This window comes from Mus pahari, chromosome 3 (genome assembly GCF_900095145.1).
Source record: "Mus pahari chromosome 3, PAHARI_EIJ_v1.1, whole genome shotgun sequence".
NCBI classification, from domain to species: Eukaryota; Metazoa; Chordata; class Mammalia; order Rodentia; family Muridae; genus Mus; species Mus pahari.
Window position 1 is genome coordinate 162,078,205 of NC_034592.1, and position 25,792 is coordinate 162,103,996.

Below are 25,792 nucleotides of genomic sequence, written 5' to 3' on the forward strand. Positions count from 1 at the left end.
AGGAGGAGGAGGAGGAGGAGGAGGAGGAGGAGGAGGAGGAGGAAAGTATTGGCAGCATGGCCAGAGACTCTCAAGACACTGAGATGCAGAAACCCGGCAAGGAGCAGACTGCAGAGAAGTCTGGGCACATGTTCACGTGTACACACATCTCCCTCTGTGTGTGTGCCAGTCACACACACACACACATGCAGAGTGCCACACAGATATGGATATACTCTGCAATGCTTAGAAACAGTGGTGAAGCTCACCTCCCCTTACCCGCCGCACAGTCACCATGGCTCAGAAACAGAAAAGAGAATCAGCTGGTGTCCACCGTTAGGGAGAATTGCTGGGAGTGGAAGCATCATTCAAAACAAGCAGATCTGTGAACCCGTGTTCCTGTGCCATGTTCAGAAAGGGCCCGGATGCTCATGTGTTTGGGAGGACGTGCCTTTCTCGCCAGGCTGGCCGCTAATTGCATTCGACGATTTTCTCTCAGAGCGGTGAGTGCTTCTTCCAAGGCAGAAGCCTGCGCAGGTCTGGCATTGACTTTCACCAGATTTTGTTATTACATTTGTCTCACAGCTTTAAAACAGTAGCAAATATGTGCAATTTATTTAAACAACACTTGGGAAATTAACGCCGTGCAAGCTCTTTTCTGAGCAAATGAAGATAAAGGCAGGTTTTTAAGCGGATGTGTGAGAGGCGCTTGGAGTTTCCAGTCTGCAATTAGAGGCCTCGGCAGAGGCGGCCATTGAAGAGATGCCTCTGGCTGAGACAGCCTGGTGGGCTCTGCCTCACCACACTAGAAGCACTGGGGACAAGCAGAATCCCCTCCCAGAGGCCAGCCACCTCAGTAGATGTGCTCTGAATGAGAGCAGGCAGTCTACAGGGTCTGATGGCTACAAGCTTGTGAGTCCAGCTATTCCGGGGGCAGAGGCAGGAAGATCATTAGTCCAAAGCCTGGCTGTGTATACAGTGAGTCTCTATCTTAAAATTAAATTAGAAGCCGGGCGTGATGGCGCACGCGCCTTTAATCCCAGCATTCAGGAGGCAGAGGCAGGCGAATTTCTGAGTTTGAGGCCAGCCTGGTCTACAGAGTGAGTTCCAGGACAGCCAGGTCTACACAGAGAAACGCTGTCTCAAAAAACAAAACAAAACAAAACAAAACAAAAATTAAATCAGAAAGAAAGAGGGGGGGGAACAAGGAGAAGGTCAGAGATCAGGGTGGGGTCCCTTGCTTAGCATTCATAAGACCTGGAGATGTGCCTAATGCTGAAAAAAAAAAAAACCCTTCCTCCAGAGTAGGCACCTGGGACAGGTGAGCCTGGCATCTGGGGCTCATGAACTTTGCAATGGGCACACGTGTCTGAAAACCAATAATGTCCTTTACCCCAAAACTCACTAGACAGAGATATCCCGCACACACCTGAGCTGGCCAGGCCTGGGGCTAAGGAACAAGTGTTTCTAAAAAGGCCTTTGGTGTACAGGCGCAGGAGTAGTGCCAGCCTGGAACTCAAGCCCTGTCCTCTCCCAGCACATTTAAGACAGCCAGGGCCAGGGAGACAAACCTCGGTGTCCACCTCCTTCATGGCAATGTGCAGTGTCTCCACTCCACTGCACACCCCAGGTGAACTCAGGCAATGGGCAAGCCACTCCACATGGTTCAGGGCCCCAGAAGTGAGAGTCAGCACTTGGGAGACTGAGGCAAGGGCCGTGTAGGTTCAACTGAGTTCCAAGCCAGATGGGGCTACAATATGTAAAGGTGTCTGTCCACAGGGCTGACTCCAAGGCTATCTGTCCACAGGGCCAACTCTGAGGCTGTCTGTCCACAGGATCAGCGTTAAGCCAGAGGAGGCGTTCTGACTGTCATGACTTCACCCATGCCCAGAGCTCAGCAAAGGGATCCTGCAGTGCCACAGAGTCACTACAGGAGACACATCACTTGTCTCTTAACCCAGTCAGTGCCCAATCTGCTACACAAAACCTACACCTCGGTCATCCCACCACTAACCAATGTCTCAGTCCGTGTTGGGAATGAGTGTGCCTCATCTTGTCAGATTGACAAGTGAACGGGTATATTGCTCCAATTCGCGATTTTGATTCATGGAAGATGTAGCAAGTTGTGAATGCTCAGCACCTATAGGGGTATGAACAATCTAGGTGTGCTCTTTTCTTGTTATAGAAGAAATTATTAGTTTGCCAAAACTCTTTACATAGGGGCTAGTGACCCTTTGTGAGTTTTCTTTTGAATCGTGTTGCTTAGCCCAAAGCATTTCATGCTCAGCACCAGTGGGGTGAACGTGGAACCCCTGACTTTGTCTTTGTACAAAACCTAACCTGGCTTCTCTGACTCTTCTCTCTCAGGAAGGGCAGACAGTGGCCCTGGACCCCTCTCAGTCCCCAAAGGACACACTGCTGCTGTGGTCTCGACATCAGAGCTCTGGTGGGCTGAGGAGACAGAAGCGCGACTGGGTCATCCCACCCATCAACGTTCCCGAGAACTCCCGGGGGCCCTTCCCTCAGCAGCTTGTCAGGGTAAGTGGGCCTCGGCTGTTCTCACGGCTGGTGTGGAGACATCTCCTCTGGACACTCCAGAACCAGGGCAGGTTCAAGGTGTGGGAGGTGTGGGAGGCACCGTTGTAAAGAAAGAGGCAAATCAAGGTCGCTCTGGGATGATGCACTTCCTCCAGGCTGACAGGCCCTCTCCGGTTACAGCGACTCCTCCAGGGATCATTTACGTACCATACCGCTGTCCTGTCCGTGGAAACCTGTGTGATTTCCAGTTGTGCCCTTTGGCTTCTGACACCTGTCTGTGATCTGAGTGTCTGTGTTTTTCCCTGTGGGGCACTTACACATCTGTGACAATGGTCACCATGATGAAACTTGGGGACATGATCATGGAAAATAAGGATTTTGAGGTGTTACAAGGGTCATGGGTGGCCAGAGTATGCAGGAGACATTCTCAGGCCTCTTGTGTTGCTCCTTTCATAGCAGATCAGGGTGTGTATTTGGTGTGCGGGTATCACCACAGTCCCCAGCATTTTGTGTCACTATCATGAGCCCCAATGGGTTGCATAATCTATCCAAGAGTGACAGGGGCTTTATAGCAGAAACTCTGGGTCACGCAGCACACACCCAGGGAGACTCGGTGGCAATGTCCCTGGCTCGGAGCACACTCTCACCACGGGGGTCGTGAGGCTTTTCTGAGTGTACACACCCCCTGGGACTGCCCTGTGAGTCAGAGTCACGGCCTGGAGGTAGCTGTAGAGGATGGAAACCCCACTGTGGGGCCTCAGCTCCCACAGTGCTGGACACAAGCCTCAGCCCTTCCTAGACAGTGGCTGCCTCTAGTGACCACTTCTGCTCTCATTGCTGGAGGGTTTTCTCCAAGTCTTTCACCAATTTGTTTGAAAGGCGTTTCATCTAGCCATGTCAGCAGCAATGCATTGTGTGTCATATGAAAGGTAGCTATGAACGTGGCACCTGCCCAGAACATCTACCCGGAGCCTCATTGTGAGCCTAGGGGAGGCCACAGAAACAGCAGAGTGTCTTAGAGATTCGCAGGGTGCTACAGACTCTCCTGAGCCTCATCAGGTGGAAAGGGAAATGGTGTGGGATGGCGGCGGGGGGGGGGGGGGGGGTTGGTCTGTGTCACTCAGCCCAGCCTTTCTTCCCCAGAGCTGGCTCACTTTTCTGAGATAGGCCAGTCTCAGAGTCCAAATCTCAAAGGCTCTCTGGGACACAGGTGTGAACTGAGTGGGCCCAGGCAGCATGTGGCAGCGGCAGGGGGCAGGGGAGGGGTTATTCTTGTAAATAAGTTGTAAGCAGAACATGAATTGACAGCTGCCAGTCAGATTCGTCCCTCGCCTCCAGAAAGGTCTGTTCTAAGTCATTCTCCTGGGCAGTGAGTGACAGGTGTTGAGGGCTCTGGTAAGCTGCTTACATACCAAAAGTGTATTTAGGGATGGGGACAGAGCTCAGAGACACTGCAGTATCCCTAAGTCTTTGTCCTATTATCTACAGACAGAGAAAGCATAAGAAGACTGTAGGAGGCCTTTGTGGGCAGAGCTGCCCCCAGAAAGTGCTGCCTGTAGGCCACCGGGGTCGGGGAGGGGCAGTGGTGACTGATGCTGTCTGCTGTCCTCTGCTGGGCCTGGAGTCAAGACGCTTGGAATGCCTGACCCACACGGATGTGTCAGTGGTCTGGGATGGCCACTTTCTCCCAAACAGCAGACGCCTGGATCCACTGTCAACTGGAGACCTCGCTCTGAGCTCACAGCATGTCAGAAGGAGCTGTCTGTGCACGGCCTTTCTTTAGGGATGGCTACATAGCACAGGCATTTGTCCTCTACTGGTCTCTTAAGCATGGGGAAGTATGTCTGGAGACAACGGCAGGCAGCAGAGCTGCAAGCCAGGCAGCGCCAGCTCGTGAGGCTGGGAATCTGAGTGTCTAGGCCTGTGGGGAGAATTAAGGAACCACGTTTTGATTGTGTACACAGCAGGCTACCTCATATACACACCCCACCCCATACATGCATGCATGCATGCATGCATGCATGCATACCTGCATACATGAACAGAAGCAACCCACTTCACATACACACATGCACATATACAGAAACCTAATTAATGCATACATTCCCACTTCCTACACAACACACACACACACACACACACACACACACACATATACATTAATGTATGGCCCCTACACACATGCATACACAAGCCCACCTTGTACACATAAATGTGCACACCAGCCCACTCCATGCACACACACATTACATCATTCACACAGCCACACCCACACCGTGTTTCTGTCCCTGACTCTCACAGAGTGCAGACAATTGCACCGCGTGTACTCTGTGGTGTTTCATCGGCCGGAAGCCCCTGAGTTTCCTGTCCGTGTTCCAGGGCAGTGCTCCAAAAGCCCACATCAGAGCATGAATGCAGCTTGATGGGCGGGCAGTGGAGCTGGCACACGCAGAGGTTCAGCTGGGATTAGCTGCAGTTCCGTGCTCATTAAGGCATTTCATTCTGATAAAATATGTTAAATGAGAACGTGGGTGGAAGCAGAGGCAGAGTGTTCTTCCCAAACCCCAGTTAATTGCAGGCTTTTTCCTTGGAAGGAATAGTGTGTCTCTTCATAAGTGCTCACTCTACCCAACAGGGGACAGATCGCTGTGTGGACAGGAAAGCCTGGCAAGAACAGCTAGGAGGTTGAGCCACGCAGGTGCACAGGACGAGATGATCCACACGAGTTGAGTTGCACCAGTCCGTGGTAAAGCATGGGCTGAGCCACACGGGTCTGTGGCAAAGCACTGTGGGGCCACGGGGGAGTGTGACTCTCGCCAACTGGACTGCTGAGCTGTGCAGGCTGATAACAAAGTATGGCATGATCTCCCTGGTTCCACCTGTGGGGCTGGCCCGCAGTCTCTGTTCCATGCACAGGAGGAGCAGCTGTGGTCTCAAGGAGACATTACCCATAAGTCCCAGCCATCTTTGCTTCTCAGATGAGGGAATGCATGGATTAGCAAAGTGCACTCAGACGCCTATGTAGATGGCTGGGTTCCTAGTTTGGCACCGTTGAAAGAAAATGGCTCTTTGGGAGATGGAAGGCAGGGAGAGGCACTCAAGAGGTGGCATTTGAAGGCCACGGTGTACAGGTGACACCAGGTCATCCATACCACACTAGGGTATTGGTGAACAACTTCTAGCATACTGCACTTTGTGCCACAAATCACAGAGCCTATTGGACAGAGACCTCCGAAATCAGGAGCCAAAATAAGGCTCTCTTTATAGGTCAGTTATCTCAGGTGACATCACGGCAATGGAGGGCCCCTGAGCCGCCCTGGAAAGCCCCCAGAGGGACAGTGGGAAACGTTGGACACGGCCCCGAGTCTAGAACCCCAGCACTTGCCTGGAGAGTGTGGGGCACCCTTTCCCTTTCGGAGACTTGGCAGGGACGCAGAGAGCTCTCCCTTCCATGCCAGTCCAGAAACACAGGCCCTCAGCCTCTGCTTGTCCCTCCCAATTGGGCTCCAGGTCTCCAGCAGCGCTGACGGCTTCTAACAGGATGTCAGCATGAGCTTTAAAAGCCGCTCACCACTCTGACGTGCTCATGAAGTTTGACTGCTAGTAAGATTCAGGGGAGGATAAAACAGGACTTGTAGCAAGAGGTCTGTTCCACAGCTGAGTCTAATAAAAATTCAGAATTTGTTAACTGGGGAGGTTGTCCGTGGCGGCGGCACAAATTGACTGGAGACAAGGAGGAGGAAACACAATGTTCTTGGGGGACAAGTCATTTAATTTTGGAAACTGATATTTGAGGAGACAAGAAGCCATGCAAACGGGCCCCTGCTAGAAAGTGAGCCCTGGAAATAGCTACAGACAAGACTGGGGGAAGCTGCCACAAAACCGCTCCATGCAGGGACAGTGCCCTGCAGAAGGTGGCATGGGCAGTGTCTCAGCAGAGAGATCATAAGTAGCACTAGTGGGAGGTCATCTGATCCGATGCTGATGGCCACAATAGCTTTACCAGGTAGAAGCCAAGTATTTGCATCTCCACTTTCACATTTGTAATGTGTAGGTGTGTGGGCACATGTGCATCAGTGCAAATGCACATGTGCCAATTTAAGAATAAAAAAGCAGTAAAGGGTCTAGAAAGACAGCTCAGTGGTCAACACCATGAGGATTCAGTTCTCAGCACCCACACAGAGGCTCACGGTCAGCTGTAACTCCAGTTCCATGGAATTGGATGCCCTCTCCTGGTCTCTGCAGGCTCCTGTATGCAGGCGCTACACACAGACTCACAGGGGCAAACACAAGGATAAGATATAAGTAGGTAGGTAGGTAAGGTAGGTAGGTAGGTAGGTAGACAGATAGATGATAGGTAGATGGGTAGATAGATGGATGATGGATAGATGATAGATAGTAGGTATGTAGGTAGATAGATGATAGATAGATAGATAGATAGATAGATAGATAGATAGATAGATAGATAGATAGATAGATAGATAGATACCCCACCACAGGAGGTCTGAAACCCCACCAAATAGTTTTCTCCAGCAGGAAAAAGTCACCAAGTCTTTGTCTTGGACAAACAGAAGGAGCAGGAAGTAGCCATCTTTAGTCTACATACAGTCTTCTTCCTGTCTGCATCTGACTCCTTCTCCCTCTGTACCTTTTGCAATTCCATTGTTCTCAGGAAACTTGTCTTAGAACTAAGGCCTCAGCATTAAACCCCAGACACAGTGGGTATCAAGTGGCTTCCAACTTGCTTATTTTCTAGGTTACCAACAAGCCGAGTTCCCACTGAGTGATCACCACCCTTCGGAGTGCTGGTCAATTCTCAGGACTCAGCACAGCCTTAGTTCCTAAAGGGACAGGATGCCCTCAGACCGACATTGCAGACAGAATGCATGTCACCGAGGACTTATGAGGTGAACAGATGATGTCAGGACCAGGCCCTTACACCTCTGTGGTCACCCCGCCCACCTCTGTGGTTGCCCTGCCCACCTCTGTGCTCTGCCTACCTCTGTGGTCACCCCTCCCACCTCTGTGGTTTCCCCGCCCGCCCCTGTGATCTGCCCGTTATCACTAGGAAGAGTGCAGATAAAGACATAGGACTTGATAGCAGTTTCCTCAGGAGTTCTCCTGGCCTTGCTCGAGTCATCTGTACCTCACTGTCGTGGCTTAAGATGGTGTGTTTGTGAGGCTAGTTGACTTGTTATAATTAATCTCTGCTATCAACTTAATTAGACTAAAAACACCCAGGGCCACCATGACTCCGTCTGTGAGGTGTTTTCATAGAGGTTCAGCTGAGGTAGGAAGAGCCACCCATGGGATCCTGATCTGAATAGAAGGAGGAAGGCGTCTGACACCAACATTCCCCTCGCTCGCTCGCCCGAGCCTGCTAAGATTAGCTCAACAGCCCCACGTTCCCAGCATCATACCTTCCCTGCCCTGGTGGGCGGCCCCACTCACACTGTGAGCCAAAATAGATGCTTCTGTCAGGGGTTTGGTCAGAAGGAGGAGAATAACTAACGTACTAACACTCACATAGATTACTAAGAAGAGCCACTTACCTGTCCCATAGTAGGCAGAAAGTATGGCGACCTTTGCATTGCAGAAATCTCTAGAGCACCAGTTCTCAACCTGTGGGTCTAGATCCCCACATATCAGATACCCTACATAGATCAGATGTTTACATTACGAGTCATAACAGTAGCAAAATTACAGTTATGAAGTAGCCACGAAATAATCATATGGTTGGGGTCACCGCAGCATGAGGAACTGTGTTCAAGGGGCCACGGCATTGGAAAGGTTGAGGACCACGACTCTAGAAGAAGTCAGGCTGTCATGGAGAATGGAGGGAGACCACACATTTGGGTGGACCTGCAGTGTAAACAGAAATGTAGGCTGCATCTCTCCCCCCAGGCAGAACCTGCAGACTGGACCTCCGAGAGACGGAATGAAGGGTGAGCCAGAGTGTCCCCAGAGCAAGCCTGTACTGAGTTTTTTTCCTTCCCCGTAGAGCTGAACTGTGACTGTGACTGTGACTGTCACTCAGCAGGAGGGGCCCACTGCAAAAATGGCTGAAATTGCAATCCCCTGGGATGCAGCTCAGTCCGGAAGGAAGCAGCCTCCCGGGGGAAACTGACATTCTCATGGTGTGTACCTTTTCGCACACCATGAGAAATGTCTCCTGCTACAGGTAGTTCCTTCCTAGCCCCACAGCGAGGAAGAGATGATGTCATTCTGAAAGAGCAACCTGTCCAGACAGGACATGCCCCCAGGAACATCCCTGTAATTTACAGTGTCCTGGTTCCGCTGTCCCCGCTGCAGCCTCGGGGAGACAGCGAAAAGCAGCGTCCCCCACCTCAGCTGCCCTGAATTCTGTGATTTAATCAGTCCTGAGAAAGAACTAAGTGGGCCTTTGTACTCACTGTCCCTTCTCTGCGCAGAAATGTTCCCTCTCTTGACTGCCCTAGTGGCTATATTGATACAGCAGAGAGTTCCTTATGAAATGACGGTGAAATCAAATTGCTGCAAGTGCTCAGATAATTTATTGGAGAATATTCAATTAGAATACATTAATGTTTTAGATTTCCATCATCAATTTACTGTCAGACTTAGAACCGTTACTGAGCTGCCGGCTCAAGTGAGTGTACTTAGGTGAGGATAGAAACGCTTCCCCAAGCGGGCTCCACCGCGGCCGGCCACAGCATTAGAGCCTCACACACTGGACCAGCATTAGGATGGAGGCCAGATGTGGTCAGGATGCTGGGCACTGGGGTCCAGGCTACTCTGACCATGTCCCTTGGAACAAGGGAAGGAGAGTAGTGGGTCTCGATCGGATGTGGTAATGCCTAAATTCTAGGTAGCCATGGGGAGTTTCCGGTCTCAGGCTCTAGGAAAGCTTGAGGCAGAGATGGCTATCAAATATCACTGCTTGCACGCAGTCCTGCCCCTTAGCCACGTGCCTGCAAGAGTCATTTGGTGGAGCCTGCTTCAGAGGCATCAATACATCCTTCACAGTTTGAGTGGGCAAGGGCCACTCAGATGACAGACTGTGAGTGACTTGAAGAGATATTCCCAACCAGAGGTGACAGGCATCAGCCGCCCTGCCTCTAGATGGCCAAGAAGTGGCCCAGTAAGTCTATTCTCTTGTAGGGTGTTCTTTACAGGGTAGAGACAGGAGGAGGCCTGGCCACACTGTACAGCTAGCTCTAAAGACCGGCTGGCACAGGGGCCCCAGCATGGATGTGAATCTCTATTCAGTCTTTTGTCCAGAGGGACGTAGCAATCATCACACACCAAAGGGGTCCCCACTGTAAGTGTGGCAGGCCAAGGACAGAAGAGGCTGAGCAGGGTGGGGCCGACAGGGTCTCAGCAGAGGGTGCAGTGCCCCATGCCTTACTTTCAAAGCAAGTGGGTCTAGCTGCATCTGTATAAAGTATAAAAAAGCCAGCCTGTGGAGCCTGAACCAGCTCACATCTCACTGTCCCCGAAACTTCATTCTGAGGAGAAGCAAGTGGTGGCAGGGGCCCTTCTCTCCCAGACTCCCAGGAGGTTGTGCAGGGCTCAGGCCCCTCCCACATCAGCGCTTCTTGCTGACCTCCAGGTAAACCAGAGTGGAAATGTGCTTCCAGGGCCAGCAATGGCCTCAATGCAGCCCCTTCTGTGTCTCTGCCTGGCCTCTGGTTGAAAGTGGCAGGCCAGAGCAGAACACCTGCAGCTTTGCACCAGTCATGATTCTCTAAGGAACAGACGAATATACTTTATACACATACATGCACACACCACACACGCATGCACATATGCACACACAAGGACATACATATGAACACATACATATACACATGTGCACACATATACACACAGAGACAGTACATACACGTGCATACATGGACATACACATGCACACACACTCACATGGACACACATGCATGGACACACTCACACATGGACACACACATACACGAGCACATATACACACATGCATGGACATACATGCACATGCATGTAGACACACACTCACACATAAACACACACCTACACATGCATGCACATACATGCACACACACATGCACATGTGGGCACATACATACATATGCACACATGTGTGCGCACACACATACACTCACACACGGATACACATATGCATGCACACATACACATGCATGCGTACACACATACACATGCACACATGCATATACACAGAGACACACATACACATGCATACACACATGCATGCATGCACACATACACATGCACACACATGCAAACATACATAGATACACACATATATATACACACACATATACATGCATATGGATACACACATACACACACTCACACACATGGACACACACATGCACACACTAAAGGGGTGTTATTAGATTGGCTTATGAGATTTGTCCCAGGGTAGTCCCACAGTGGCTGTCTCTCACTGGAAAGGCAGAGAAGCAGTAGTTGTTCAGTCCGTGAGACTGGTGCTGAAGGCCTGTAGGATTCTGGAGAGCTTGTGGTCTTCACTCAACACCGGAGTTCTGAAGAAGTTGGTTCTTATGTCAGCAGAGGAAAGCTGATGCAGCAGGATGGATGAATTTGCTATTGAGAATGGAGGACAGACAGGCAAAGAACAGTTTCCTTCTTTCTTACTTCCTCTTGGCTGCCACCAGAGGTGGCACCTATACAGAGGGGTAGGTCTTCCTGTATTCAAATACTATGATCAAGAAAATCCTTCACGGCAGTGCCCAGCATCCAAATGCCATCAAGCTGATGGCTGTGATTAGCCATCGTGAGCCTTTTCTCACACCCTGGCCCAGGATATAGGTTATAACATCCCACCCTGTGCATCTGAGGTCAACAGCCTTATTCTAGGCCAGCAGTCATCCCAGCTGCAGAGCTGTGCATGTTGATCATCTCCTCATGGCTTAGCTGTGCCTTGGCTCCTCCATATCAGGTATCTGGGGTGTCCTGGGAAGCAAGGAGAAGTGGCTGAGAGATGGCCTCTGCTCCTGGTGCAATTCATTCCTGCACTGCTTGATGCATGATATCATCTCTTATTGCTGTGACCCAGTGCCTGAGAGTAAGCAACTGGAGGGGAGAAGAGTTCACTTGGCTCACAGTTCTGAGGGTACATGGCATGGGAGTCACGCTGGCAGGAATTTGCACAGCTGATCACACTGCATCCACAGTCGGGACACAGAGACCATGGTGCTGGTACCCCACTTACTCAGTACCCCTTCTTACCCAGTCCAGGACCCCAGCCCATGGAACGGTGCCACCCACAGCCAATGTGGGTCTCCCTTCCTCGATTAATCTTCTCTGGAAATGCCTGCACAGATGCTCTCATAGGTGTGTCTCCTAGGTGACTCTGAGACCAGGACTTTACACTGTGAAATGTAAAGTCCACAGCCATGTGAGAGTCCAGAGGACCACCCTGTGTGGGTTTGGGAGAAAGCTGAGGAGGTGGAGGAGCCCAGCAGGAGGCCCCAGGGCAGACGCTGGCCTGCTCAGGCCCCTCAGTGGGAGGTTGGTTTTCATGGACATTATCATTTTGGTCTATGAGTATTCTGGATGTTGGGGCCTATGCATAACCTGCTTCCTCCTGCTTTGGAGAGGAGGCCAGGCTGGGCAGTAGTCGTCTATGGTAGTCACACACACTGGCAGAGACTGTCTCAACTCCACCACTCCCTGGTGCCTCTCTCTCCTCTCCCCCCTGCCGTGTGTGTGTGTGTGTGTGTGTGTGTGTGTGTGTGTGTGTGTGTGGTTACCTTTCTTCCCTCCCTCCCACCCTCTCTCCTCGTTAACTTGCTCAATGCTTCTTCTCAAAGATGCAGTCAATAAAAATTAGCCTCTACTGACCTGGCCTCATTCCACAGCAGAGGGCCAGAGGTGACAGCCACTTTATCTCAGTCAATGTCCCCAGGGATCTCACTAAGCTCCGGGCTCTCTTAATGCAAATTTAAAAAGCTTTTAATATATGTTAAATAAATATCAGCCACTTGTCAGAGCTGCGGCTATTAAGGATTAATTTTATAGCTGTTACATTTCTGATCAACTGTTACTTGTAATTAGCCCCTATAAATGTTTCTAAATAATCGGATAATATTTGAATAGCTTAAATACACTATCTCGTGCCATCTATCAGGAGCTTACATTTAAACCGCTGGAAATCAGGAGTGTTGGTGAGGCAGGGGGGCCCCACAGCTGGCTGACAAGTGTGTGTGGACTTTAGAAAGGATAAAGAGACTACTTTTTGTTCCATGGGATAGCTGATGATTTGTGTGTGTGTGTGTGTGTGTGTGTGTGTGTGTGTGTGTGTGTCTTCATGTGTGTGTACATTTGTGCATGTGTGGGTGGAGGCTACAGGTTGAGGCCAGATACCCCCTTCATTCACTCTCTACTGGATGTTTTGAGACAGGGTCTCCCACTGAACCTGAACCTCATCAGTTAGGCTACGATGACTGGCCAGTGAGGCCCAGGGATCCTCCTGTCTCTACCGTGCCCCCTGACACACACATATCACTGTGGTTATAGGTACCTGCTGCCACATCCAGATTTTGACAAGGATGCTGGCATTAAGCTTTGGCCCTCCTGTTGAATGGCCAGAATATTAGCAGTTAAGCAGCCTACTCAGCCCCTCAATGATGATCCTTAACTCCACGAGGAGCTGAGAGTGCGGCCAGGTCATTAACACTTCAACTCTCAGTTCCTTGAGAGTTTTACTTTTTAAAATTATTATCACTCTGTGTGTGTGTGTGTGTGTGTGTGTGCATGCACAAAGGTGTGGCTCAGGAGGTCAGAGGACAACTTTATGAAGTCAGTTCTCTCCTTCCAACTTTATATGTTCATGTGTATGTGGTATGTGTGTGTGTGTTGTTTGTGTTGTATTATGTGTTGTATATGTGATTTGTGTGCATATGTGTTGCATTTGTGAGATGTGTGTGTATGTGGGGGGGGGGGAGTATCGAACTCAGATGATCAAACCTACATCATAAGCTCTTCTATCTGCTAAGATGTCACACTGGCCTTCCTGAAGGCTATAAACAGTGACACTTAAGGGTTTTATTTCCAGAGAAGCATTTGCTGGTTTTCACATGTGGTATTATGTAGCCAACCCTCACCATGGAACAAGGATGACCTTCAATTCCTGAACTTTCTGCCTCTGACTCTAGAGTGCACTAGAATTCCAGTGGTAAACCACCATACCCAGTTTCTACACTGCTGGGAATGGATCCCAGGGCTTCATGTATACTAGTTAGACACATTGTATCACCTGAGCTACATCCCCATCCTAAGAACACTGCTGGGAATGGATCCCAGGGCTACGTGTATGCTAGTTAGACACATTGTGTCGATTGAGCTACATCCCGGTCCAGAGAACATTTTCCATGTACTTCTCTAACCAGCAGCACCTGTGCCTGGAAGCCCACCTGACATCTCCAGTTAGCTGAGTGGCCTTGTGTGCTCAGGAGCCATGCATACCCCATTACAGTTTGAACCCCAAATGTCTTCCACACGGGCTCATGATTGTAGTACTTGTTCCCTGACTGTGGCATTTTGGGGCTGTGGAGACTTACGTTTCAGAGGTGGAACCTGGCTTGCTCAAGTGAGTGGGTGCAGGCTGAAACTTTGTGGCTCATACAAGCCCTGCCTCTGGACCCATTCTGTTTCCTGGTCTACTACTATAGGTGGAGCTGTCCCACCATGCCTTTCGCGCTGTGATAGACTGCAGTACCCCAAGAGACCATGAATCAAAACAAACCTCTCTTCCTCTCCGACTGGTATTTTTCACAGCAATGAAACAAGCAATTGTCTCTTGAGGAATATTTGCGACCCTAGGGACATAGAGCCTCAGCCTGGACACTGGGTAGGGGTGGGCAGAATCTGAGTCCTCCCAATCCCACAGCATGTCCTCCTCTAGCCTCAGTGAGCCTGGGATGCCCTACCCAGTGTCCAGAGTATATGTGGGCCCTTTAGTCTCTGAGGTTCAGAAGGCAACCTCCTGCGTTGCTTCCCTTTGCTCTCTGTGTGAGTTCTGCATGGCTTTGAACAATTCACACTCACTCTCTGACATTCCTGAAGGTCAGAAGTCTGACATCAGGTCTGATGGGTCAGAAGGATGACTCTAGCAGGCCAGACCACCCCCAGGAGGATCCAAGGGGCCGCCATATTCCTATTCTCCCCAGTTACCAGAAGCACCTGCATCCTCTCTCAGTCCAGAGCTGGTGTTCCTTTGCTGCTGGCCACAGTGCTCCAGGGAGAGAGCTGTGGCCCCTTACAATCCTGTAAGTCAGCACAAACATGGTTCCATGTGGTCTCTGCCTGTTTCAAGGGTGGAGCCAGTACCTATAGTGTGCTTCGCTGGGAGCTTGGAGCCCTCCCTGACTGGTCAAACTCAGCTGCAGCCTGGCAAAAGGCATTACACCTGGCCATCTTGTTCCCAGGGAGACAGCAGCTCAGAAAGGCCAGAGTTCTCACTCCATGTCACAGCTCCAGAAACAGAACTGGACTTGAAGACACCAAAGTCAAGCCAAGGAACTTTCCTTGCTCACACCCAGGGCTGTACAGTAGTAGAGACACCACCCAGCGCAGAATGGGTTAAAAGCAGTGGCTGGTGGAAGTCCCCAAACAATTCAACTTGCCCATCTCCCACCACCACCCATCCTGCCCCCCTCCACCCACCCACCCTCTACCCCACCCCTGCCTCTGGGACCCTGCTTTGCAACTACCACAGCCCAGCAGGTGGCTTTTTCAGGATGGAGACACACACACACACTAATACACTCATGCACACTCACATTTGATGCACACGCATATACACACTCACATATGCACACACAAACACTGGAAACTCACACTCACATATACACTCAAGCACATACACTCACATATGTACACACTCACGCACACACACTTGCACACATACACACTTCTCCCCACCATTCTGTCATCCCTTGTAGGATATTCACAGATGACTTAAGCTCAGAGACTTTTCCTCCTAATTTTGTTTATCCAGGTCCTGGCTTTTGGGGGTAGGCGGCTGGCAGGCATAGGAGTATCAACACCCATGATCCACATTGTGTTCTGACCTAATGGCTCTGGACAGTCAAGGAAATTTCTCTTGCGTCACTTACTAACCCTCCTCCTTACACACTGCACCCCCACCTCCCTGCAGGTAGCTTACCATGGCTAGTCACCCACCTGTAAGTGAGCTGCCCTGTCCCTTCTGAGGCATTTTGATGTCATGTGTCCTGTGAACTGCTGGCCAGACCCCTTCTGGGTGGCTCGGACAGTTCTGGCCTTCTTCTGAATGCTTTCAAATCATGAGCGACCAGGTAGGAACTTGGCATGCTTGGCACAATCCATCCAAGCTGCCAATTAACAGTGAGAGAGAGAGAGAGAGAGAGAGAGAGAGAGAGAGAGAGAGAGAGAGAGAGAGAGAGAAAACCTGTCCAAACCAATACCCTGGGCTTGGTTACTTGAAAGTGTAAAACTCCCTAATACGGAGAGGCAGGAAGTGTTTGAATTAACGTTCAGTTCCCAGATGAGATCTTCTGGTTCAGCTGCTCAACTTTATTTGGAAATATGAACGGTAACTTGATTACATGTTAAGGAAGCTGCGGCTGGGGGATTTCCATCAATATCTTTTTCCCTCCGAGTTCCTCTCTTGAGAGTGGAATCAATTCAGTTCAAAAGCAGGGTTTCAGAGCTGTGTGTGCAGAGCAGATGGCAGAGGCCCGGATGAGCCCCTTGAGCTGATGCCACAGGTCCCAGGTGAGGTGACCCAGGTTGGGAATTTCAGGGCTGTGGTAGAAGTCAGAGAGCGTTGCTTAGCCATCCAGGGCAAGCCAACTTTATTTCTAGCTTCCAACCCAATTGCTAGGCCATTAAACTGTCAAAACACGGAAGTCCATTATAAGAGCAACGTCCTTCTCCCAGCAGCTTTGTGGCTTGGAATACTCAGAGCTGAAATTTGCCCACCCACTCCTTGGAAGATGAAGACCACGTGAAACAAGAACCTGCCTGTTGCCCCCTCCAGGGGGCATTGCAGATGTGGCAGTCAGGGGTGGGGGTGGAGAAGTTGGACATGAACACTAGAAGGTGGTGAATATTTTGTGCTGTTTGTCCCTCAGTATCTTCTGCCAAGAGAGAGGCCACACCCTAACCAAAAGAGGCCATATTATTGGGCCTGGGGTGGGGGGAAGTTCCTCATAAGATGGAAAATATCAGGCAGAGTCTTCATTCAGACAAGGAAAAACGACAGCCTGTGCAAAAGCCAGCCTCCCAGCTGGGTCACCCGAGATGCATTGTGGAAGCTGGGCATGGAGATGAGCCCCCATGTCGAGCACCGGTGGGGCCTGGTTCTACAGAGACACCCCCACGTGTGACCTGATTTGTCCACCCATGTCAGGAGTCAGGTGTCTCCAGCTGCATGATGTAGACGAGCAAACAGGGGTGAGACAGGGCAGCAGGATGGGAGGCACAGGGCTCCCCTCCACAAACCCCAGCCCACAAGGCAGGAGGCACAGGGCTCCCCTCCACAAATCCCAGCCCACAAGGCAGGATAGGACGTGACGCAGGAACCACTGAGCTCTCTCTTTTCCTGTTGGGAAATAAAGTCTCAAGATCTTTGACAGTATGTTTCTAGGAAGCAGCTTCCATTCCAGCTAAATAGCGAAACAAAAGTCCCCTGGGACCAACAATCCACGTATTATCCACCGCTATCACACCTTAGTGCACTGCAATGAGGGGTGTGTGGTGCTGAGTTCATCCTAGAGTCCTGGTGAGTTCTGCAGATCCTAGGAGGGACAAATCTGGATTCCCAGTGAGGAGACAGCACACAGGGAAGAAGAGGTCAGTATCTGCCTCTTGCAGAAGGAGGCCACGTGCAGGGAGCTTCTTACCCCTGACTGGGTAGCTGTGTACACAGTACACACATTGTACATGGTATGTGCCAAGATAAAAGCAAGGGAAAGTGACTTCACACTCATTTGAGAACCTGAGGAATGTTCCATACTCTCTTCCTAGAACTCACACACGTACACACACGTACACATGTACACACACGTACACACACTCATACATACACACAAACTCACACCCATACATGCACACACTTACACACACCCTCCCTCACACATTCACACACATACACACACTCACACACATACGTACACACACTCACACACATACTCATGTACACACACTCACACACATATACACACATACATACACACTCACACAGTCACATACAATCTCTCACACTCTCATACACATACACACACTTATACACACATACATACACAAACTCACACACATGCATACACACACACACACACATACACACACACATTCCTGAGCTGGCAGCAGGCCATGGAGGGGTCCATGCTGTGACTGTAAGTACCACTCAAACCTCGATCTATGGGAGACACCACCTTCTCTTGAACTCCGGGTAATCCGGTGAAGAAGTTCAGGGACACAGGAAGGGACGTTGGTCCAGTAAGGTCTGCTGTGTGGTATGCCCAGTCTTCAGCATCATGAATATCAGCAGTGACTTGGAGTTTGTCCCCAGGTAGAATGCCTTGGCCACTTGTTTTGAAGGAAGGGTTACAGACCGACTTGCTATTTTCCTGGGTATTTCCTCCATTACACAGAGCAGCGGTAATGGAGGGGAGCTGGCTCCACCATCCGCAGCTCCATTTTCAAGAGAGCAGATCTTTTTTTAACTACCACGGAGCCCTCTAATAACGGTTGCTAAGAAACTGCCGCAGTCGCAGTCGATGATTTTGCAAACGTCTCCTTCATTCCCTGATCTTCCAGTTTACAGCCTGGAGCTCCCACCTGCTTGCAAGCTCCACAGAAGTGCTGGGGTGGGGGTGCGGGGGTGTGGGATCAACCTGTGGGGAGCGGCAGTCGTACGGAGGATGCCCTTGAGAGGAGGCCAGCAGTGCTGGACACAGAGGATGCCTGGAATCCCAGCCTGATTTCTGCAGCCACAACGTCCCCCTGCCCTGGCCACCTGGTGCCATGGGTGGGTCTTAGAGTGGTGGGATGTTAGGGGGAAGTGGAGCTGAGGTTACGCTGTCAGCCTCTGGTAGCAGGGCCTCTGTGGGTACCCCCAAATGTTGTGATCAAGGCTCTTGGGGTTCAGCTCCCTGGATGCACAAGTCCCCATCTTCTCCATCCTCTGCCTGAGGAATGGAGCCGAGGTTGGCAGGTCCTTCCTCTAAAGGGAAGGGTAGGAGGAAATGGGTCTAATCAGGCACTATAAGCAAAATGAACTCAAGGGGAGACATGGCTGAGAAAGGCTGCTCAGCTCCAGCCAGCGTGTCGGAGCAAGCCTGATTGGAGGACGTCACCTCCAGGGATGACCACACAATGGCGTAGGGATTGCGGCAAGAATACAGGTGGAAAGTTGGGTTAGGGTGTCAGAGGTTGAAGAACATTGCTCCTCAGCAGGTCCCCGAGGAAGCTTCGCTTCAGAGACGGACTAATCTGAAACCATCTTCTCCAGATGGTCTCCACAGAGCAGGGATGGTAGCTCTGAACCCAGGGCCCCACTCCACTGCAGACACCCAGTCAGTCACTGATGCATGGTCAGGAGTCATCCACCCACTCCATGTTCAGGACAAACTATTTAATCATAGGGGATGTCTCCCATCCTGGTCCCTCTTAAAACTCCTTTGGAATTTAAGAATATACACAGAAGGCTTTCTGGGTGTGACTTAAAGCAGGACTGAGGCCCCAAGCTGCACCTCAAGTGACTTCCTAGAAGCATTCTCCCTGTTGGTGACCTCAGCTCACCGCTGGCCTCTCAAGTGTGTGACTTGTCACCACCTCATGCCTCACCTGCCCATGATCAGCACATGACCTGTGTAGAGCAGGTACCAGTGACATGTACCCCCCACACCTACTTCTGCCCCCTGTGGTTGGATTCCTGTGCACTGTTGCCACCCTGATGTTGCTTAAGCTGGCTCGCTTTAAAAAAACCAAGCAGCTAGCCGGGCGTGGTGGCGCACGCCTTTAATCCCAGCACTCGGGAGGCAGAGGCAGGCGGATTTCTGAGTTCGAGGCCAGCCCGAGTTCCAGGACAGTCAGGGCTATACAGAGAAACCCTGTCTCGAAAAACCAAAAAAAACAAACAAACAAACAAACAAACCCAAGCAGCTTTATGAATAAGGACATTGTTCAACAACATATGTCCCATCATTCAGGAGACAAGGAAAGATCCAGAATAGAGCAGCGATGACCAGATGGTGTTGCTGTCCTGGGTGAGTGTATGTGCGTCCACCAAAACATGAAAAAAAAATCCCAGGAACTCAAGCACAGAGATGCCTGCCACACCTTGGACATGCCATTGTGGGATCCAGTGGCCCCGAGACCTTAGATTCGGACTGTTACTTCTTCCCTCCAGAGCACTGTGATACGTTCCTGAACACACGAGCTGTCAGCCCAGACACAGCCATCCTGAGGCGGGAGGCATGTGTCTGTGAGCTCAGGAATCTAATTAATCCATAGTATTAGATGCTGGAGCAAATTGCAGATGACACCGGGAAGACAGCTTACCTGCTATCTGCACAGTTTACATAGCTAAAACCAACTCCCAAAACGGAGGATCTGAAAGCAGGTACCACTCAGTGCAAGATCAGAGTCCCAACATGCTGGGTGATTAGACGTAATTACAGCCTCTCGAACTCGACTCTGGGACTCATTAGTGTCTGTGCTTCAGGGGACCAAGGACACCGAGAACTCAGAGGGATGGCAGTGGGATGGGAGGGGTGCTGGAGTCCAGAACTGGGGACCGGGGTTTTGATGGCATGAGACAGTTGGGTTGAGAGCAGGCATATTTTCTAATTCGGGCGATCAGTTTTTTACTGGACAAAAACAGACTCTTCTGTACATGCAAGTGTCACAGACGGGTCCTGATGAGGCAGGGGACAGACAGCCAGGGCAGTGGAGGAGTGGCAGCCTCATTCTGGGTAGGGCAAAAGCTGACAGGCTCTGTGCCGAAGGGGGACAGTCTAGGATGGACTCTAGCAAACAGTGGTATCGAATCCTGCACACCGTAAAGTCCTTAAGAGCATCCAGAGAAAAGGAGAGTGCTCTCTGGCACCTGGGGCTGGCATGGCTGGTGCCAGGAAGGCTGGAACCCAAGATGGGTCTCATAGTGAGCAAGCAGGAGAATAGGCATGTGGATCTGTACTGTCCCACACAGCCTGAGATGTTCTTCCTGTAGGACTCTGTCCTGTAAGCACTTACCCCAGCACCATCCTGACCTGGTTTCTCAGACCCAGACTCAAGTGTGTTCTCTCTTTGCACCAAGGAATGAGTCTATCAAAACTCATAACAAATGAGCCAGAGAGAGGCAGGGAGACACACACAGAGACAGACAGACACAGAGAAAGAAAGACAGACAGAGACACACAGACACACACACAGAGGCAGACAGACACGTACAAAAGACAGAGAGATATACACGGACAGAGAGACAGAGAGACAGACACACACACACAGAGACACACACAGAATCAGAGAGACAGAAAGACAGAGACAGGCAGAGACACACAGAGAGAGACACATATACAGAGAAAGAGAGGAGAGAGGGGGAGGGAGGGAGGGAGGGAGAGAGAGAGAGAGAGAGAGAGAGAGAGAGAGAGAGAGAGAGAGAGAGAGANGAGAGAGAGAGAGAGAGAGAGAGAGAGAGAGAGAGAGAGAGAGAGAGAGAGAGCTCTTATGAGGCATGGGATCTCTGTGTTGCCACCCTGGCTTTCCTCCATTTGCTCAGCCACCCCAACTCCCTAACCAGCCAGCGATGACCCAGATGTGAGAAACGTGTAAGTTTGTAGATGCTCTCCACAGCCAGGTCTGCCAGGGCAGAGCCGAGTGTGGTCCAGAGGCCCAAGACTTTCCTAGAACCTCAGACACCTCAGGCATCAAAGTCCTCCCAGACAGGACATTGCCAGGCCCTGACATCTTCTCCACACATTCTGTGGTGTTTAAACACCAAGGTCTAGAAAGAAACTGTACCTATGAGTCAGGGGTCATCGTGCCCAGCAGGGAGACAGGCACAGTGCTGATGGCTGGTTAACCCACCAGGCAGCCACTCTGGAAGCATGCGACAGAAACCACACCCTAAAAAGTACAAACACCCTCCAACTCTCAGCAGGAAAACACACACACACACACACACACACACACACACACAATTTCCTCTAAGGCTGAGCTCCAGGTTAGCAGGCTCCTCCAAGCTGAGTTCAAGGATCGCTGGGAGAAGCTGGAAATGGCAGGCTTGAAGTTGCTTTTTCTTAGATAAGGCACTCCAGCCACCATGAAGACAGCTGGATTAAATACCCACATGCAGTCAACCCAGAAGGGTATGTGGTAACCACCATTACCCTGCAATAAAGAGCAGACTTCTAGCAACCTGCGTGAGAAGAGGCAGGTAAATACTTAGCTTCTGTGCCTTTCTGATGGAAAAGGAGTCTTGTTACAGAGCAGCGAGCAAAACTGATGAAAACAGACAGTCAGATATAGAAAACAAATCAAAAACGGCTTGTTCCACAATCCAGCAGCTCAGCGGTCCGTCCATCTTACCTAGCTGCAGGGAAGTGGTAATCTATAAATATGCCAGCCACTACTGCATCTGGGCCCCTCCCACAGCAGGCTGAAGATGTCCAGTCTGGGGCCAAAGGAGGCCATGCCCCACCCTCAGTGGCTTCTTGTCACCCCTCCACCCTGAGAAGACACTGCTACATTGTCCCTGTTCAGGGCTCACCAGGTTTTCTCCAAAGCAGAGCTGAACTTGGAGTGAAACAGAGCAGGCCCAGGGTAGCTAACCCAACTGCAGGAGCAGACTCACCACCCAGGGAGGTGAATCTGAGACACCTCTACTTTGTCTCCTCCCCGAAGTGGCCTCTCCTTCCTGTCACACTGCTCCAAACAGCCTCGGAGTGTGACGAGCTCTGGACTCTTCTGTGGGTGGCCTGCCACCCATCCTCATAGCCAGTACCTACTGTGTACCAAGAGATAATGGCTCATCACCAATCGGGTTTTTCTGCATCCTATAATCTGCATTTGTGCACAATACTTGCAGCTTTCCCTGGTCCCTTAACATGTGAAGAATAAGTTATGCCTGAACAGCATTTCTGTTCCCTCACATCCAGCAGCCAGGAGCAGGTTGGCTACATTCATAGGAACAAGTCAGACAGAGCTATGGATGCCTGGTAACAAACACGGCCCTGCAGGATGGTCCCCAGGGGAAACAGGGATCAAGAGGCTGGTGGAAGGACTGTGGGTGCCACTCAGGCTCCGACAGCTAGACATCAGCACATTCAACTGATAAAGTCTGTCCTCTGCCTTAAAGAAGGGAGGACTTCCATCCTAACTGCCACAGATTTCAAAAGGAATCCCTAAGGATCTCTTTGAACCCCTCCTTCTCGAATTAGCTGTGCAAACAAGGTTAGAGGATGTTTAAAGAACACCACGAGCTCCCTGCAGCTCCTCGGCGCCCCAGTTTCGCCCACTAGCACCTCATTAACGAGCCAGGCATCCCATCTCCCCACCCAGCAGATACCAAGAGAACCTGGAGGGTCCTTGCTCTCCCAGGAGTATGTTGCTAATAATGACAGGGACATTTAGGCAGGTGTATAGGTGCTATGCCCTCCCCCACAGCCTTCCACTTGCCTCATGAGCCCAGTACATGCAGATGGCAGGAAAGATGGGGTGACTGGACATCTCCTTGGGCTGCCTTCCCACAGATGAAAGAGCTGAGCTCAGAGGAACCTAACCACAGTCATGCAGCCTGGGTTGGCCATGGCAGCGAGTTAGCAAGCTGCACTCTCCGTGCCTCTGATGGGCCTCCAGCCTTTTACATTTCTGAGTCTGCCTTGTTCCCGTGGACTTCACGCTGACTCTTCAGAGGGATTCACACTAGCTGCTGGCACTCCACGGCCCCCCAGGCTCACCTTATCCTCCAGAGTCATCTCACCATCACCAGGGGCTGGGGTCCAGCCAGAGTTTGGTGCTTAGGAGTGATCACCCATGCAGGAATGCAAACCACAGCTCCATCATCTGCTAAGGGCTGTATAGCAGCCAGGTCAGAGCCTAGCCTGAGCAGTTCCCATGGAGGTTAAGGGGTATCTTGCTTACATCCCACACTGGGCGCTCACCCCCACATGGGTAAAGGGAAACTATGGCAGGAAGACCCTACTCAGAGGATGAAAAAGGCTTCAGCACTAAATCCAAGTATCAGCTCCAATCAGTGAGCCACATCTGTGAAATGGGCGAGCAGTGGCCACTGAGAAGGTACAGGGACAGCCCCATCCTTCACGCCACCCTAACCCTGTTTGTTCTGGAGAGCTCTGTCCCTTCCGGATAATGTGGCAGCAGGGATTTCAGGCGGCCACCACACCTGCCTGGCTTTTACAGGGACTCTGAGGGACTCTTTGTGCAGCAAGTGCTTTATCCCCTGAGCTGCCTCTGCAGCCCTGGCGAGGGTGGCGTCTTAAAAGTCGGCTGAGATGTGTCAGGGGAAGCTGTGTTGGGAGCTGTGCTTGATAGTTTTATGTCAGCTTCACTAGAGTTATCTGAAAAGAGGAAGTTCAGTTGAGAAAAATCTCTCCGTAAGATCCAGCTGTAAGGCATTTTCTTAATTAGTGATTGACCCAGCATATTGTGGGTGGGGCCATCCTTGGGCTGGTGGTCCTGGGGTCTATAAGAAAGCAGGCTAAGGAAGCCAGTCAGCAGCACCCTCCATGGCCTCTGCATCAGCTCCTGCCTCCAGGTCCCTGCCCTGCGGGAGTTCCTGTCCTGACTTCCTTTGATGATGGACTGTGATGTAGAAGCTAAGGCAGAATGAACCCTTTCCTTCAGAGTCTATTTGGTCATGGCATCTCATCACAGCAAGAGTAACTCCAACTAAGACATCCTCTTATGGTGCAGAAGCCCCAATCCCGTGGCAAGAACCCCATCCACCCTGCTCCTGGGCTCTTGAAAGTACCATACATCTTTCCTGCAAAGGCAACTGTGTGACTCTTGCTGGAATTTCCAGTCAATTGAAGATCTCCAGTCTGTTCTGTGGCAGTCCAGAACCTCGGTGTTAAATAAGATGAAGAAAACTGGCTGGATGAAACCACTTTAATGGTGTTCATGGTTTATGTGGCAGGCTGCTGCTGCTGGGGTGGTGGTGGATGTAAGGTAGGAAGAGCTTTCAGTGAGTGGCTGTGGCCTCTCTTCCAACGCAGATGCCATGAATCCAGTGCTGCAAACAGCCGTGAAACACAATAGTGGGCCCCAAGGGGGTCACTGCCTTGCAGGTCACAGGCCATGGGCCGTACATCTTGCAACCAGGCAGTGTTTGTTCAGGCTAAATAAGAGCTCCCATGACACCCTCAGCCTCCACCAAACTGTTCCTTTGAGCAATGGGAGCTGCTGACCCAGACTTGACCACATTTGTCCCAGGGAAGCTCCAAAAAGGAAGACAGCAAAAGGCAGCCTGGCTCTTGGGTCCCCAGAGGATAAGCTGAGCTCCGGACACCCCCCGATGAACTCCCGTGAGCAGGAGGACCTGCTGCACTGAATTTTCAGGGCAGGGGCAGGAACCAGGGCAGGGTGGAATATTGAGCCCTGGGCCATGATAAGGGGGCTCTGGCAGGATTTAAATTAAGTGGGAATCTGGGTCTTCTGATTTTAAATGACTGAAGCTTTTAATCCAAGATTATCAAATGCAAAATATACCCCAGCCAGGAAGGAGAGGCTCTGTCTCTGAGATTCAGAACCTTATCTGCTCCCGTTATCCCTGCTGCGATACCCACCACACTTACTAAACCTCCACTTTTCTCCCTATACAAAAGGATGTTAAGTGAGCAATTTAACCTGGCCTTGGCACAGAGGAGCTTAAAGTCAGCTAAACCTGGGGGATCTCACACAGGGAAGTCTCCAGGTGGTCCCTAGCTCTCCCTCCTGCAGCCAGGTCTGCTGAAGCAAATGTTCGGTGAAATGGAAGAGCCATTGTTGAGTGTATGACCTGAACATCTACCCTTGAGGAGTGGAAAAACAGAGGAAGTGAGACTTTCTTCTCTAACCTAAAGCTACCCCTCACCTTATGTACCTTCATCTTGTACCTCGTAGTGTTCTCCCTGGTGTGCACAGGGGAGAGAGCTAGCAGATTAGAAAGCTTTCCTTCTTGCTCTTTGATATTCTAAATAGAGGTGATTCCAGAGGCCAAGTTCAGCTGAAATGCTTAGGCACAGAGCAATGGAAAATGCTATTTTCCACTTGCTTAAACATCAAATTT

The 25,792-nt window shown here is 50.8% G+C and overlaps 1 protein-coding gene across 1 annotated transcript in view; it reads left to right on the top strand.

Moving 5' to 3' along the window:
- The window catches only part of Cdh4 (cadherin 4), a 459,219-nt gene that overhangs the window by 356,639 nt on the left and 76,788 nt on the right, over positions 1-25,792 (top strand). The window contains exon 4 of the mRNA XM_021192528.2: positions 2,347-2,517. Within this exon, the coding sequence (XP_021048187.1) occupies positions 2,347-2,517 (171 nt within the window). The remainder of the gene's footprint in view (positions 1-2,346; positions 2,518-25,792) is intronic.